The sequence below is a fragment of the Dermacentor andersoni genome, chromosome 6, assembly GCF_023375885.2.
Source record: "Dermacentor andersoni chromosome 6, qqDerAnde1_hic_scaffold, whole genome shotgun sequence".
Taxonomy (NCBI): domain Eukaryota; kingdom Metazoa; phylum Arthropoda; class Arachnida; order Ixodida; family Ixodidae; genus Dermacentor; species Dermacentor andersoni.
In genome coordinates, this window is record NC_092819.1 from 167,787,623 (window position 1) to 167,805,076 (window position 17,454).

At 44.5% G+C, this 17,454-nt stretch overlaps 1 protein-coding gene across 2 annotated transcripts in view; it reads left to right on the forward strand.

Annotated features, from left to right (window-relative positions):
* The window catches only part of LOC126523414 (formylglycine-generating enzyme), a 113,429-nt gene that overhangs the window by 16,329 nt on the left and 79,646 nt on the right, over positions 1–17,454 (forward strand). For both annotated transcript variants that reach the window (XM_050172033.3, XM_055066792.2), the window contains exon 2: positions 8,443–8,651. In XM_050172033.3, coding sequence (XP_050027990.1) covers positions 8,443–8,651 — 209 coding nt within the window. The remainder of the gene's footprint in view (positions 1–8,442; positions 8,652–17,454) is intronic.

The following is a 17,454-nucleotide window of genomic DNA, read 5'->3' on the forward strand; positions in this document are numbered from 1 at the left end:
AAGGGGGTGCTGGAAGCAAGCACTGCATCAGTCGACAGTGCTAAATTGCCCTACCGAAAATCACACTTTTTCTTTTGTACAAGTTGTCTTACTTGCAAAGGAAGCCATTACTGGAGGTAGCACAATCTTGTGCTATTTAATTGTTGGTGAAAAATGAGTGGGCATACGTCATGAGATGTTTGTGCACCATCTACCACCTTTTCACCATCAGTGGTGCCATGGGAAATAGTGAAATGGGGATAGCCAAGGGACAAACCAAGAGAGAGCTGGAAATCACTGACACTGTATTGTGATACATTAAGCTTCCTTGAGTGCAGGAATATTGCACTGCCTGCACCAAGCCTAGTTTAGTGGCAGCAGAAGCCGTTACAAATCATCTAGTCCATTTCGTCACATCGCAGAGTAACATGGCTCTCCATCACAGCAATAGCAGTATTAAATCATTGCACGATCACTTGATTGTTTGTTTCATAGATTATGCAGTAATTCCTCACACCTACGTAGAAAAATACTGACTTCTCCAGCCTGCACATTACGGCCCCTTTTCAACTGTTGTGCTGTCTAGTGCCTACATGGTTCGACTAATGCTTTTAATCAATCATGTTTATTTACTGCAGTGGAAGAGTGGAATAAATTACTGGACGTCCCTGAACATAACTCACTAATATGCATGCTGTTCTCACTACTCACTTCAGTAAATAACTCTTTGTTCACATTTATTAGGGCCTACTATTTTTCTATATTTATTCTTTTGTGTATTCTTCTAGCATTTTCTCCTTACATAAACATGCTTGTTAAACATTTTGCCTCTGTTGCACAATTTTTTTTTTTTATCCTATATATTGCCTCCCCTCCCCCCTCTAGTATATGCCACTGCAGGGGCTCTCTATGGAAAAATAAATGATAATGATAATGCAGATTATAGGTACTACCACCTGCCTTGAGCCCATGCAGAGCAGGCACAACACTATGGCATAATTAATAAAGGGATTATGAGACAGCCACCCAAACGGAGCTAAGTGCTACAAAGGAAATCCATATGGGTTCCTCGAAAGAACAGCCTTGCTGTTGAAGAAAAATTTTTCCTGGTCCGGGACTCGAACCCGAAACCACCGCTTTTCCGGGCAGCCACTCTACCATCTGAGCTAACCGGGCGGCTAGCAGATGGCTGGGTGAAGTCAAATTTATCAACAACTCTAAGCAGAGGCAAGGTTTTGATGTAATAGTTCTGCATAATACTTCTATGGCGTACCGCCTGTAGATTGCCAATGTGTTCTTGCGTAAAAAAAGAAGAAAGGAAAGTCAGAGAAATTAGCCAAGCTGCATTCTGATGATGAAATGCAACATAATTATCTCCGTATTATCAATGAATTACTACTTGCCTCTTGTAAAAGGTACAACACACAATATCGGGCTGGCATTCGCAGCAGAGTGCGCTTTTCTTGTTCTGTACAAATTTACATAATCTTATTGCTTAAAAAGGCTCTCTTCTAAATTCGAGTGATGCTTCAAACATTTTTAACATCAACTCGTCATTTTGATTTTACTGGACTTAAATGTATTCCACGGTAATTAGTGAAAAATAAGCAAGTGAACAGTGACAGTGGCATAACCAGAAATTTCGTTTCGGGGAGGCTCATATTGCAGCTCGGCCTCTTCGTTATGGAATCTGTTGAGGGATCAAATACATGAATAATAACTGCATTTCCATTGCCAATTATGCTGCAAAAGAATTTCAATGCTACACACTGTGAAGACAAGTAAAATGTGTATTTTTTCATGAAAGAATATACTCGTATATCCCAAAAATTGTACCCGAAATAACTGATATCAATGCTTCCATGTTTTTTTGTCTATTTAATAAGAAAAGAAAACAGCACATGAACTTTATAACTACATCAGTTCGAAACCAGCAAAGCAGTGCATGCTGCTGATAGAAAAATGTAAAGGTAATGAAATAAACAAGTTGAGGACAAATTTTTTAATGAAACTTTGTCATTCAAGAAACTCGTTTACATTTTTGTACAAATGCAACGGCCAGAGAAAAATCTCAATGACTCTGTTCTTTGTTCCAATGTATTGCACAGGAGCATCTGTCACCGGTCGTGTATTGCGAGTAATTGCACCGAAATTATAGTCTGAACAGAGAGCACATATAAAAAGCGGGAGTTCTGCAAAATATACAAGGGGGAGTCAAATGAAAGTGACCTGATGCGAATATGTGACCAACGGTGTACTTTATTTAAAAGTAGTCTACATGACCACTTAGACATTTGACCCACTGACTAACTAGTTGCATGATTCACGTCTTATAGAACTCCTTGGGTTGCTCCTTCAAAATGTCTGTAACTGACTTTTTCACGTCATTCTCTGACACGAACCTGGTTCTCTTGAGCTGTTTTTTTTTTTTTCAGTTCCCCCAAAATGTGGAAGTTGCAAGGCTACAATCTGGGCTGTACGGTGGATGTTGCATGGTTTCCCACTTACAACTTTGCCAGTTTTCTGTTAACCATATCAGCGACGTAGGGACGGGCATTGTCGTAGAGCAAGATGACCTCGTTCGTCAAATTTTCACGTCGTTTGTTATTGATTGCGACACGCAGCCGATCCGGCATTTCACAATATCGGAAACAATTGATAGACTCTTCACGTTTAGCAAATTCTATCAGTAATGTCCCCCTGATGATCGAAAAAAAAGTCAACAACACCTTTCCAGCGGAAATGATGGCCTTTGCATTCTTTGGAGTGGTGAATTCGAATGCTTCCGATGTAAGCTTTTCCGTCATGTTTCAGGCTCGTTGTAGTGGCACCATGATTCGTCCCCAGTCACAATTGCAGACAAGAAGCCATCGCCCTCATTGTGATACCGGATCAGATGAGTCAAGGCAGCGCCGAACCTCTCTGTCTTCTGGTGGTGGTTCAAAATCTTGGACATACCTTGCACACACAAAAGCCGATAACCGAGATTTTCATGAATTATGGTCTGAACCCAACCGTGGCTGCTGTTCGCACGCTCTGCCAGTTCATTGATGCTTATCCTCTGTTCTTGTCTAATCAGCTCAGTAACCTTTGCAGTTGTGTTGAGGGTGATTGCACAGTGGCTTTGGATCGGTCTTGGATCATATTTGCAACTTTCACGTCCTTTTTCAACCGTTTGCTTCAACGCTTCACAGGGACCAATGAAATGCAATGTTCAACATACACGGCAGCCATACGACGACTAATTTCTTTTTGGGAAACACCTTCAGCTGCCAAAAACCTCATGACACCACACTGTTCAACTTTTGGAGCGTCCATTATGTCACACAACCATGTTCAACGCAGTGTATGGGAGCATTAAAGAACATTTATCCTCACACCTGCATGTCACTTTTGTAAATGAGACATGCCTGTGTGCTGCGCGCATGCCTCGCAGATAATGAACCCAACCATTATTGCGTGGGAAGAGTAGGTTCACTTTCATTTGGCTTGCCCTCGTATATTAGAAATGTTAAGATACAATGAAATATACAAATGCGAAAATACAGCTTGATATAGGGCAAAGAAGTGTCATTGAAAACAAAGTTTACTGCACGTATACACAATACCTCGCAACAAGATATTTAAATATACATATAACAAATCTACGTATATAAGAAAAAGTCACGGTATATAATGCGTCAAACAAGGCAAATAAAGATGTTGCACATTCACAGATTCACAGAATCCTAAGGCCCCCCCACCCCGATGTATCACGCACGATGGAAGGCGGTGCGCTTCCCCCCCACTTTTCTACATTGCGCACACGAGACTAATGCACCATCGTCGGCTCACCTATGCCACCACCTACGCTTTCACTCACTCATGCAGCATGCATGACATGACATGACAGCATGACATGACAGCATGACATGACAGCAGCATGCTCATGCAGCATGCATGCAGCAGCATGCAGGGGCACCAAAATGAAAAACCTGAAGGCAAGCATGTTGGTCATAATCGAATGCCTACTTTGGGCACCTAATGTGATTACCGAAGGAATTCCGAAGAAAACGAGAGACGCTTAGTCCACAGAGAACCATACGCATACTGCTCGGTATCCTACACCGCTGAGACAAGGCTTTCCGGAGAGGTTGCGCTCAAGCGAGCACATTGCAATCCGTCGAGTTCCCACAGTGATGGCAGCGAGCAACCATTGTCTCTTTTTCTCGTCTGCTTGCTGGAAAGCATCTAAAACTCTGCCAGGCAAGAATCTACTCGGCCAAACAAAAACGAATGCGCACCAAAGTGGCCGCGCGGTAGTCGGGGCAACATGAAAAGAATGTGTCCGCGCTGGCTGGCTCTGGCAGCCCACGGGTAGTAAGAACAAGAAAATTAAAGCTCGATGTGTCCCCACGAATAAAAGTCAAAATAAAAACAATAATAATAATAATAATAATAACGTAGTTACCTCTGCTGGCTTTAGTGTCTTGACATGGATGCTTTGGCGCATGTGAAAAAAATTTTGATATTCTTTTCTGTGACATGATGACACAAATGAACCGCCACAACGCTTCGTCTAATCGGATCTCGCTGCGTGCATTGTCAACCTCTCTGATAAGGTGTTGAGTTGGCTTCTCTCATATGGTCCTATGTATGACTTTAGAAAACTTGATGCACCTTTGGCATGAAACGTTTATAAAAACTTGAAACCCCCAAAATTACGGAATGTAAAATCAAAAGCACGACCTTATGGATGTCAATGCACCTTTTAAATCAAAAGTTTGAGAACCTTATACCCACTAAGTTTCAGAATTGAAATCCACGTGCTCCGTAGATTCCGTGGCCTCCGCAAGATGCCGCGACGAGCCTGCTCGCCATCAAAATGCCTTTGAAACTTTGTGCTTAGATAGCGTTCCTTGTGTTATGTGACTCCAAGTGCATGGGGACTGCCACAAAATCCAGCCCCAGTTTGCAATGTTCGCGCTGAAATGTCTGTCTTTTCGAGTGCGAAAATGACATTCTAGACAAAATCCAGAATGATTTCCGGTGCCGGAGGTTGTTTTGGTTTGTAGTGCAGGACGGCAAGAAAAAATTTCGGCTACGCTCCTTAACAGTGACTATCTTAGAAGGCCAGCATTTTGAGTAAGTGTGTACTGGAGGCCAACAGTTTACCACTGTATGTTGCACGAAGTGTAGAGACTACATGTTCAGCTTTAAAAAGAACAAGGCTCTATCGTTGACTTGAGGTTTATAGCACTGTTCATACGAAATATTTGTTCAGAAGGAGCACATCTATGTGTACATATATCATCATCATCAGCCTGTTTTATGTCCACTGCAAGACGAACGCCTTTCCCTGCGATCTCCAATTACCCCTGTCCTGCGCCAAGCGATTCCAACTAGCGCCCGCGAATTTCCTAATTTCATCGCTCCACCTAGTCTTCTGCCGTTCTCGACTGCGTTTCCCTTCTCTTGGTACCCATTTTGTTACCCTAATGGTCCAACAGTTATCTAACCGGCGTATTACATGACCTGCCCAGCTCCATTTTTTTCCTCTTGATGTCAATTAGAATGTCGTCTGTACCCGTTTGCTCTCCTATCTAAACTGTTCTCTTTCTGTAACTTGTTCTCCAGCTTCTTTGTCAGTCTCCAAGTCTCTGCCCCATAAGTCAGTACTGGTAAAATGCACTGATTGTACACACACCTTCCTTTTCAATGATAATGGTAAGCTTCCAGTCAGGAGCTGACAATGTCTACCATATGCGATCCAACCCATTTTTATTCTTCTATGAATTTCCTTCTCATGATCAGAGTTCCCTGTGATTAATTGACCTAGGTAAATGTACTCCTTCACAGACTCTAAAGGCTGACTGGCGATCCTGAACACTTGTTCGTTTGCCCGATTCTTCATCATTATCTTTGTCTTTTGCATATTAATCTTCAACCCCACCCTTACACTCCCTCTATTAAGGTCCTCAATCATTTGTTGTAACTCGTCTGCATTGTTGCTGAATAGAACAATGTCATTGGCAAACCGAAGTTTGCCGAAATATTTGCCGTCGATCCTTACTCCTAAGCCTTCCCAGTTCAATAGCTTGAATACTTCTTCCAAACACGCAGTGAATAGCATTAGAGAGATTGTGTCTCTTTGTCTCACCCCTTTCTTTATAGGTATCTTCCTACTTGTGAATAATTAAGGTGGCTGTGGAATCTCTGTAGATATTTTCCAGGTATTTAAGTGAGCGGTCTGTACTCCTTGATTACGTAATGCCTCTATGACTGCTGGTATTTCTACTGAATCAAATGCCTTTTCGTAATCTAATAAAGCTATATAGAGAGGCCTATTATACTCTGCGTATTTCTCGATAACCTGATAAATGACAAGAATGTGATCCATTGTAGAGTATCCCTTCGTGAAGCCAGCCTGTTCCCTTGGTTGACTAAAGTTCAGTATTGCCCTTATTCTATTGCAGATTATTTTGGTAAATATTTTATATAATACTGGGAGTAAGCTTATGGGCCTATAATTTTTCAGTTCTTTGACGTCTTCCTTTTTGTGGATTAGTATAATGTTTGCATTCTTCCAGTTTTCTGAGACCCTTGCAGTTGATAGACACTTCGGATAAAGAGCCGCCAGTTTTCCAAGCATTATGTCTCCTCCATCTTTGATTAAATCGACTGTTATTCCATCTTCTGCCGCTCTTCCTCATTTCATGCCTTGCAAAGCTCTTCCGACGTCATCGCTGGTTATAGAAGGAGTTTTTTCTGTATCCTGTTCATTACTATTTCTAATGGAGGTATCCTGATTCCTCTGGGTATTGTACAGGTCAGTCTCGAATTCTTCCGCTTCTTTTACTAGGTATGTCTTCGAGATTGCTGATGATATTACCCGGCTTATCTTTCAGTGCATGTATCTTAGTTTGTCCTATGTCAAGTTTCTTTCTCACTGATTTCAGGCTGCGTTCATTTTTTACAGCTTGTTCAGTATTTATCACGTTATATTTTTGAATATCACTTATTTTCGCTTTGTTGATCAGTTTTAACAGTTCATTGAATTCTGTCTTATCTCTTGAGTTGGACACTTTCATTCTTTGTTGTTTCTTTATTAGGTCCTTTGTTACTTGGGAGAGCTTGCCTACTGGTTGCCTTAGTGCCTTGCCTCCCACTTCAATTGTGGCCTCTGAAGCTAGCATAGTTAGTTTCATTCATTAGCTCTATGTCATCATCATCTCTCTGTTCTAAGGCTGCATATTTGTTTGTAAGTACCAGCCTGAATTTGTCTGCTTTTACCCTTACTGCCTCTAGGTTTATCTCTTTCTTCTTGACCAATTTGGCTCTTTCTCTCTTCAAATTAAGGTGAATCCTAGCTCTCACTAACCTATGATCACTGCACTTTACCCTACCTGACACTTCTACATCCTGCTGGGATCAGCAGAAAGTATGATGTCAATTTCATTTCGTGTTTCACCATTAGGGCTTTTCCAGGTCCCCTTTCTGTTGCTACACTTCTTGAAAAAGGTGTTCATTATTCAAAGCTTATTCCTTTCTGCGAATTCTACCAGCATCTCTCCTCTAGTGCTCCTAGAATTGGCGCCATAGTTGCCAATTGCTCATTCACCAGCCTGCTTTTTCCCCATTTTTGCATTGAAGTCACCTATTACTATAGTATGCCGAGTTTGCACTTTTCTCATTGCATATTCAACATCTTCATAAAACTGATCTACTTCCTCATCATCGTGACTGGATGTTGGAGCATAGGCTTGTACTACTTTTAATCTATGCCTCTTATTAAGCTTGATTACGACTACAGCTACCCTCTCATTAATGCTGTAGAATTCACGAACACGAATTCGTCAGTATTGCCCGCTATGTCCTTTTCGATTAGAAATCCTACCCCGTATTGCTTCTTATCTAGGAGACATCTATAGCAGAGGACATGTCCGTTATTCAGCAATATATAAACCTCACCAGTTCTAATCTCACTATGGCCGATGATATCCCAAACAATGTCTGATAGTTCTTCAGAGTCCTGCTAAGCTAGCCTCACTCGAGAGGGTTCGGGTGTTAAACATTGCAAGGGTCAGTTTCCATATATGTTAGATTATATATATGTGTGTGTGTACATGTATAGAGAAGGAGTACTTATGTGTGTGTAGGGTTTTTGCCTCCAAGCATAGCTCTGCAGTGTTCTTATCTGTTATGTTTCTTCCTCCAAAACAAGACTTACCTTGACTGAAGCATAGTCATACCAGTGCTATTGAAAATCAGATATGTTTGACATAGTAATTGAATATATAAATAAAAGCTGTGAGGCTTTTTATAGTAGCTGTCTGACTTGTAACAGGAGCTGGTGTGGGTTAGCAAAATGTTTAGAGGTGCTCCTTTGTCTACCCAGAGAATTGCTGCAAATGTGTTATCAGTGGCAAAACTTGCACAAGAGGCACTTTTGAATGCGACTTCCATGTTGGGACTTCTGCCCAGGTTGGAGTAGCACAGAGCACCCGAGAACCAACCAGATGGTGTTTGTGCGGGGCGGTGAGTTTGAGATGGGGACAGACAAGCCCATCTTTGTAGCTGATGGCGAGAATCCTGCAAGGCCAGTTCGTGTTAATGACTTCTACATCGACGTGCACGAGGTCAGCAATGCTGAGTTCGAGCGTTTCGTTAAGTCCACCGGTCACAGAACTGAGGTAAGTCCTATGCAAATTTTGGAGATATGGACAGTCCCATGATGGGGGCAAACAGTTCCTTTAAGAGCGCGGCGCAACCCTTAATGACCCGCTCCTGCGGCGAGTGGCGGCAGCGTAACGGAGCGAATGAGCACAACAGCAAAAGATAAAAGAGCGAACACGGAGTGGCAGATGAAAGACACGAGCCACTAACGGCGGAAACCATTCAAAACAGCCCCTTCAGTGACGTGCGCATGGGAAACTGGTTTCATGCGAACCCGCTCAATGCATACTCGTATCTGGTTTTAGCTGGAGCTCATTTCGTACTATTGTCTGCGCGCATCACCTGTCGTTCGCACTTGTTTTGATTTTCATGTTTTGCGATTCTTTTGTAATCTGATTGTATGCGCGGTGCTAATTGTGTAGTACTATTTCCTGGAAACCAAGCGGCACCAGCGGTTACACTGGAACCTTTGACGAGTCATATAAAAACCGATGTGCTTGACCTGCAGATCAGAGGTTTGACGATTTCTGACTCTGCTACATGTCTCTCTCAAATTATTTGCCTCAATATATCACAAAATGAAAACACATTGAAACAAATGAAAGCACTCATATTTCACATTAATGAGTCACATTAATCTTCACATTAATCTTCGGTGAACTTTGTAGTAATGATGTGCCATGATGGAATGATAATATAGATTTAGCAGCAGAAACAGCAGCATGGTGAAAACAGCGAGAAAGTGTCTATGTAATGTTTTTGAGTCTGATAAATGTATATGCAAATAGGGGCAAGCTTGCAGTCTGAGCAGGTATTCGTCGTAGTCTTGTATTGCATTTTAATGTCGTGGCATCATGAAGCCTGCAGTAATCTGCTTTTCTGTCATATTCTCTAGGTAGCCACACATTACTGTATATACTAAGCTGCCTTCTGCTTCAATGGCAGACTTGTTCTGCACTTGTGAATTACATAACTTTGATTACTGGCAAAAGTTGGCATATTTTAGTAGGGGTGTGCGAATATTCTAAACTTTCAAATAACTAATCCAATAGTGTTCTATTCGATTCAGTCTTCGGATAAAATAGTCACTATTCGTAAATGCGAATATTTATCAAATACTTTTTAATATTTCAAAACATCAGCTGTGCCAATTAAACATTAAACTGAAGCAAAAGTATGGTAAGTTTTCACCCCCATGGACATAGCATAGACATAAAACAAAATTATGCAGATCCCACGCACTGTGGGAATCGATGTAAGAGAAGCTTACTGTGCTGGATGCTTTGTTTGACTATAATTAACGGTGATGTTAACGGCTAAAGCTTAATTTCTTCAACGTTTAGGCTAACCCACGAATGGTGAGTTGATGTTACAAGTTACCTTGCGTGCACCACTGCTCTTTGTCTGCGCAGTACACAGAACACACAGAAAGAGGTGTTTGCTTGAGGCATTGTTGTGCACCATATTTTATGACCTCTGAGAGGGTTGAGCGTTGTCATTGCCTCACATGGCACATTGCATTGTGGCAGAAGAATTGAACTTGAATTTGATTATGGGGCTGTAGGTGCCAAAACCACACTCAGATTATGAGGCACGCTGTAGTAGCGGACTCCGGATTAATTTTGACACCATGATGTTCTTTAACGTATCCCAAATCTAAGTGCACATGTGTTTTCTATTTTGTCCCCGTTGAAATGCAGCTCCCGCGATTAGGATCAAATCCATTACCTCTAACAATGCCATAGCCGAAAAGCTAATGCAGCAAGCACAGAAGTGTTGATTTGATGGTCGACCGCTGCCGAAGTGTCTCCTGGACCCTGCGGTGAGCTTTAATTAATGCGGCTCTGCTTCTGCATCCCTGCGTAAATTGCCCGCTAGACATGTTTGCATGGCGTTTATTTTTCAGAAATAGCAGCAACATACTGTACTATACCTTGAACTTAAGCTTATCCCATTTCCCCGCAACCGCTGTCGTATAGTAGTGGGGTTTGTCTGCCTATTCATTTCACCTGCCCCCCCTCACTTGTATGGGACCGGCCTCTTCTCCTCCCTCTCCGTCTTCCCCTCTTCTCCTCTCTACAGTTCTTTCCATGTCCCCTCTGGCCTCGCACATTAGTAGAAAGGGAAGTGCTGCAGTTTCTACAATGCTTCTGAGGGGAGTCATGGATAATTACAGCTGTCAAGCGACTAAAGTAGCGACCCCCAGGGAGCTCCAGAGGGCATTGTGCACATTCGACGCGGTGGGATGAAAATGAGTTTCCCTTGTCGCCTTTCCTGTCTGACTCGCGCCTGTCATAACACGCTCTGAACACGCCCCCAAGGCAGTGTGCGCGACAGCAGCAGCCACAGCATCCCACAGCAGCAGCAGCAGTGGGAAAGTCGAAGGAAGAGGCAAAGAAAGCTTCAGTTTAATAAATTGCATAGTGGAGCGGGCTATGTCTCTTAGGTAGCCATACTTTACAGGCCGTACAGCAATCATTCATGCTCTCCCTGAACAGTCCTGTGTATGTGAAAAACTACTTGTTTGCTCCTAATGCTCCTTTTGTGCTTTTATTGTGATAGCAATTATATGGACACTCCAGGGGCATTTCTGCCACCGCCGTGTCGTTCCGTATAAAGTTCAAGGGCGATAAAAATGTTGCCGCGCGCCGTATTCAGTGTGCGAGGGTGAGCCGGTGAACGTGGCTCAATCTCGTGATTGAGCCACATTCAGGCAGCAAGTGCGCCCTCTTGTGTCACGTGCGAGGCACGGGGGCGAGTCGAGGGGGGGGGGGGTGCATCCTTCACCGGTGGCTGCTGTATATTGAAAGCGATCTGCGACATGGCCAACGTGCGCAGCCACGTGGGCTTCATCTTCAAAGCGATCCGCAATGTGTGCAGAGTGCGCGTAGTGTTGGTAGCTTTGTATGCACTAAGCTCTCGACGTTTCGTTCGCATTAAAGCAAGATATGCACAAAGGTCGATTAGCTCGCTCGCTGCTGCTGCTGCTGCTGCAATTCCTCACTCCAGTGTTTTGACAGTGAGATTCCGCGGTCTTCAAGCGAGATGGGTTCCTGTTTACCTGTGCAGGTGTGACACCTTCTCTGTTAATTCAGTTAATAAGTGAATGTTTACAAGCTTATACGATGGATAAAATTACTATCCTTACTTAGTATAGCGATCTGCTAATTTGCTATCACAATCGGCGCTTCGCGTTTCAGGCAAAATCGCGACTTTTTAATAAACAACGCCTGATAATGTACTATGTAATGATTGAAACTTGTTAACCTTAAGAATACTAGGACACGAACATTGTTTTATATTAATTTCGATAATGACTGTTCATTATTCAAAAACTATTCAATATTCAATTTGATTTTATTTGCTTGTGGCACTATTCAATTCGTATTTGATTCGCATTCAATTTGGCCTCAAAAATCACTAATCGTACACCACTATATTTTAGGAGTGTAGTAAAAATGTCTGATGTGTATGGTTACTGGGGCCCCCATAAGCTGGTGCCTAACCACTAACTTGACTGCGCCTCCGCAGAGCTCGAGCATCTGCAGCCACTCGGGTGTCCATGCGTGAGAGATAAATGCATTCAAACTGCAGTATATCAGAGTATAAATATGTTTCATCAATAAACATACTTCAAATATAAATATAACTTATAAAACCACTAAAAATTGACTTTCCTTCTTTTGTAAGGAGAGAGTTTAGTTTGCAATAAAAAGTGCTGAGACAACATTGTGTAATCGTAATCACTGGCTTGCTTTTTACCAATAACTTGCAGTGCATGAAAAGGGGACAAAGTGAGGCATACATGTACACATGGTACTGGCATTGAACTGAATCTTCATCAAAATATTGGCCTTATGTTCAACAAGGCCTTTTCATCACTTTTCATGATGCTACGTAAACATACCGACACATTGAAGGGTTACTGACAGTCTTGCACTGTCCATTTCCAATTATCTAACATTATATATATATACATATATATATATATATATATATATATATATATATATATATATATATATATATAATATGTTGTCACAGGGTGCTACCAAAGAAAAAACTTAAGTCAGTGCCGAAGACTACAAAGAAGACTGATTACTATTTGTATACAATAGAATCTCATTGATATGTTCCCATTATGTGCATTTTCTTGGTGCCAGCATTCGCCACCAAGAACACAAAAAATGGCCCGATAGAGTTACGCTCATTTTTGCCGGTTCAGATGTTCCCGGAAGACACGATTTTTCGCCACCAACAATCAGTACATTGCCAAACTGTGATCGTATGATACATTTTCCGGCCACTAGACCACCTATAAACAAGAAAATGCACAAGGTGCGCGCGATCGAGAACAGTGCAGTCAAACCCACTTATAACGATGTCAGCCTTAACATTGGTTATAACAGTGAAAACCTGCTGCACCGTCAACTTCTGTATGTTTATCGGGGGTAAAAAACCCGCTTACTACAATGTCCCCATGGCACATTATCGGTTATAAGGATGAAGTTTGGCTCCTGGGTGTCTGTGCCGAAAAGTAATGGAATGCGAAATCTTTGAAAAGAGAAAAGAAAAAGTGAAATGCAAGCCTCTGCATGACCGTCCGCCACCCCAACTGCCGCCGCACACTTCTCTCCATGAGAAATGCACGCCAGCCTTGCGCGCATCCCTCCTGACACCCTTCCATCCCTCTGAACGCGAATGCGCTGCGCCCATAGCTCTGCGCCACGCCACCTTCCGAAACACAAATGGACCGCACCAACTGCGCTGACAACGCTGCCGGCGCTGCTCCCAAACTGCTCACTCGGCCCTCACAGTTGCTCCTTTATTCCCTGGCCCTCATTCTGCACAATTTTGCTAATGGATTAAATCACTTGTGCTTGGCTTTGTTCGTTGCGTCGAAGCCATTCCTGGCCACATTGTTTCTCAGCCTCATTTGACTTGCCGCCAAAACAGAAGATGGCTGATCCGCCTGCTGATCATCAGCAATGCACGACGTTGCCAGTGAAAAAGAAAGCACACTGCTATAGATTTGGAAACTAAGTGCTCCTAACTGATGAGGCAATCGTTGCAAACTTGCTTGCATTGGATAGTGACCGTGATGGCCACGACAGCAGCAGTGATGTGATAGGGCAGGCTGCCTCAACATTGTCCCCAAGGGAGGTCCTGTAGATGATTCAGTCCCTCATGGGCTTGTTTTCGCAAGGGACATTCTGCTTCACTACGTGGAGCACCTGGACTGCTGGGAGAAGGATGTCGGCTTGCTTTGCGTAAAGCAAGCAAGGCTGACGAACATGCAGTTTTCTCGTGCAAGCCAGTGGGAAGTGCTTGGTTAGATGCTTGTGGTGATCTCGCTCCAGCGTTTCTTCTGGATTTCTCAAGCTGAGATGCTGCCACGGCAACGTTCCTGCATTTTTTAAATGGCACCTCTTGGGGCCACCAAAGCGATGCCTTGGCGGAGTTCGTATGTCACTTGCCGCCCGAGACCCTTCTTTACAGTTGTTATAGCAGTGCCATTCTTGAACGCCGACAGCCGCGGCTTGTTAACAACATGCAATCAGAGCATGCAGGAAGCAGAGTTAAACAGTTAGATGACTCAACACAATCAGAAGCCAAATAGAGGAAGGTGGTGGGGAGGAGAACTGACCTCCCCACCATTATAGCTTTCTCAGAACAGCTACACCATCCCCTATTTTGATATTTTTTTTCATGCAACCCGGTTATAACAATTATTGCTTCTAACAATGGAATTTTCGTGGCTCTTGAATATTGTTATAGGTGGATTCGACTGTATATAGCTGCCCGCTGCTGCAGCTTCACCACAATACTTGCCCGCCTGTCTCATGTGAAAACGCTGGCGCACACTCAGTTTCTCATTTCGGTACCAGCAAATCTTCGGGGTCATTGCACATAGCAATCTCAGCTATCATCACCAATCCTATTGCGATAAACATCTTTAGCTGCCTGTCTCGCGTGAAAATGACAGTGCATGCAGTTTCTCATTCCGATACCAGCAAATCTCTGCCTGGGCCATCATACACCGAATTCACACTATCGCTGCCAAACCTATTGTGATAAGCACCTTCACCTATCTGTTTTACAGTACGTGGCGCGTAGTGTGATTGGTAGCGTACTGCACGCTTTTACCAGGTGATTATCCAAATGTGCCGCCATTCCCTGCTGCAGGCGGCGCAATGTGGGTATCACACTTCTCTTCGGCGGCATCCGGCATCGCCCAATAGCTTGATTTCGTTTCGGTTTCCCGTCGCCCTCTTAACACACCACGCAATAGGAAAACAACCTAACGCATCTCAGGCTGCCGGAGCACCACCAGCTCGACATGCGTCGGAGTCTCGTACTGTAACGATCCCCGTGACGCTTTGCAGTACGTAGATGTCAACAATAATTGAGTCTATCAAATTTTTTTAGTTATTTCGGATCGTATGTTTTCCCACCAAATACGTTTTCTCTCGTGGTTTTTTCCAAAATGTATGAACGAGGTTCTACTGTATATATGTAGCGGCACAACTATTGGTTCCAGAGCCGGTGAATAAAAAAATGGCTCACTAGCATGTAGGGCGAGAATAGAACACCCTAGCGCACTCTACCTAAACAGCCGCGGTATCGGCCACTCCCGAGATCCTGTGACACCATCGCTGGCCGGCCTGAATAAACCGAGGCCACGGCGGCTATGTCTTTGTGCCGCCTCCCACAAATTGGTGACCTGAATGAGTGAACCCAACCATGCCAGCATTAACGCACCGACTCTACCAAGGTGTGAGTGACGCAGCCTCACGCAATCTGGCAGATGTCCCATGGTTCTAGGGTGTCCGGGATTTCTATGTCGACATGCCGGACATCTGGTTCATCCAGCTGGGCAGCCACTTCCGTCTCAACAAGGTTCCAGGCTCCGGCTGAATTCCAGGCCCCGGCTGCCACCCCCTGGCCCCGCCTTCTACAGGGACTTGCAGACAGCCGTCCTTGCTCATTACGTCACGTCAAGCACTCAGTCACAACAGCTCTCGCCACCTGAACCATCACATTATTCTGCATCTTGTCGTCCCACATCGCCTGCACCCACCCGTACCGACCGTCAGCATGCACCGGCCTTAGCATCAAGCCTCTACTTGATCTGCAAGCCTACTCCCCAGCTCAAAGGCAGCTAGCTGTCTGACAGCTCTTTCGAAGGAATTCACTCAGCCAAATGTGAGCACTGTCAGCTACTGTACAGCTCGTCGCTCTCATTCCTTGGACGTTTCCACACGCTGTGCGCTTTTCATTCGGGGGCACTTCACTCATCACTGATACAGAGGCTCTCCCATCGGCTCCACTAGGCACAAATTTCACTCTCGCAGGCAGGGCGATGCCACAAGTGCAACCTTTGCGATTCCTTCAGCGACCACCGCATCCCTGATGCTATCGGCATTCGGGATTTCACCGCAAGCAGCATCAGGCAAGCCTTCCGATGTTCTGTGCTCACACCTTTCGCGGACGCATAGCCTACCACAGTTTTACAGTAGCAGCTGTGCCATCTAGCTTCTTCAGCTTGAGAACCACTTCTACGTCAACAATGCAAGTGACCAACACTTTCGCTATCTCCATGCAAGTCGTGAACTGCCAGGCAGTCTTCTTTCAGAGCTCCGACTTCTACAGGCCCGGGCATCCACGACAACCAGCAGCAGGTTGTGCTTTCGCACTACAGCATCACTGTGGCTATGCCTTGCTCACAACCTACACTGCCAGTGCTGCCTGGTACATCTCTCTCGAATTGTGGAACCCAATACTACCAATGACTGCCACTGCCAACGCCACTACCAATGCCACTGCCACCGCTGCAAGCCGTTCGACGACACCGTCTTCTCCGTTGTTCCCCTCAACTGCCTGAACTCTCGGCACGTGCCAAAAACAGGCCAATGTACCTCAGCTCAGCTTGCCAAGTTGCAAAGTATAAAACAATGCGCGCCTTTTGCCCATATTTCAGTCATGCTTTGCACTAGGAAGGGGGACCTGTAGCAGCGCGGCTATTGCCTCCAGAGCCGGTGAAGAAGACGGCTCACGAGCATGTAGTGCAAGAACAGAACACGCTAGGGCGTGTTCTATTTGTGGACCATGGCTGTGTACCATGTTCTGTTGCTTGTACCATGGCTGGCCGGCCTAAATCGTGGGTGCGGCAGCTACCCCTACACGCTGCCTCCCACTTAAGGCAAAAGCCTTAAGTGGCGCGTTCCAATGGCTGAAAAATGCGGCATCTTGTTGAGTGGTATAAGAAATATTGAAACGGGCAGAGATATAAGGTTAAATGGGACTGTGTTTACTCTGCAGATGATAGGCCGGTACAACCAGTATGGCTGAACGTTATAGTAGCCCCACTACATCGTCTCTTTCGTCTTGTTGGTGATCGTCGACATTGTCCCTCTCGTGGCACTGTGACATTACCCCCGGCGGCAAAAGCGCCAGCCCAGCGCCTTCTAGATGGCAGCCGCATGATATGGCTTGAGAAGACCCACGGGGACGATATCAGTTGACGTGGACGATGGGGAAGCATTGGCTGGGGCTACTTCATAAGTCACATCACTGAGCTGTCAGACAATGCGGTAAGGGCCAGAGTACCGGTAGAGCAGTTTTTTCGATAGGCCCACACGCCGTGAAGGAGTCCAAAGCAGGACGAGGTCGCCGGCAGAGAACTGGACATCACGATGACGGTTGTCGTAAAGAGACTTATGTCTTGCCTGCGACTCAGAAAGGTGACGGTGGGCAATCTGGCGTGCCTGGGCAGCTGTAGCTATAGCATTTTTCCCTTTCAAGATTCATAATTGATTG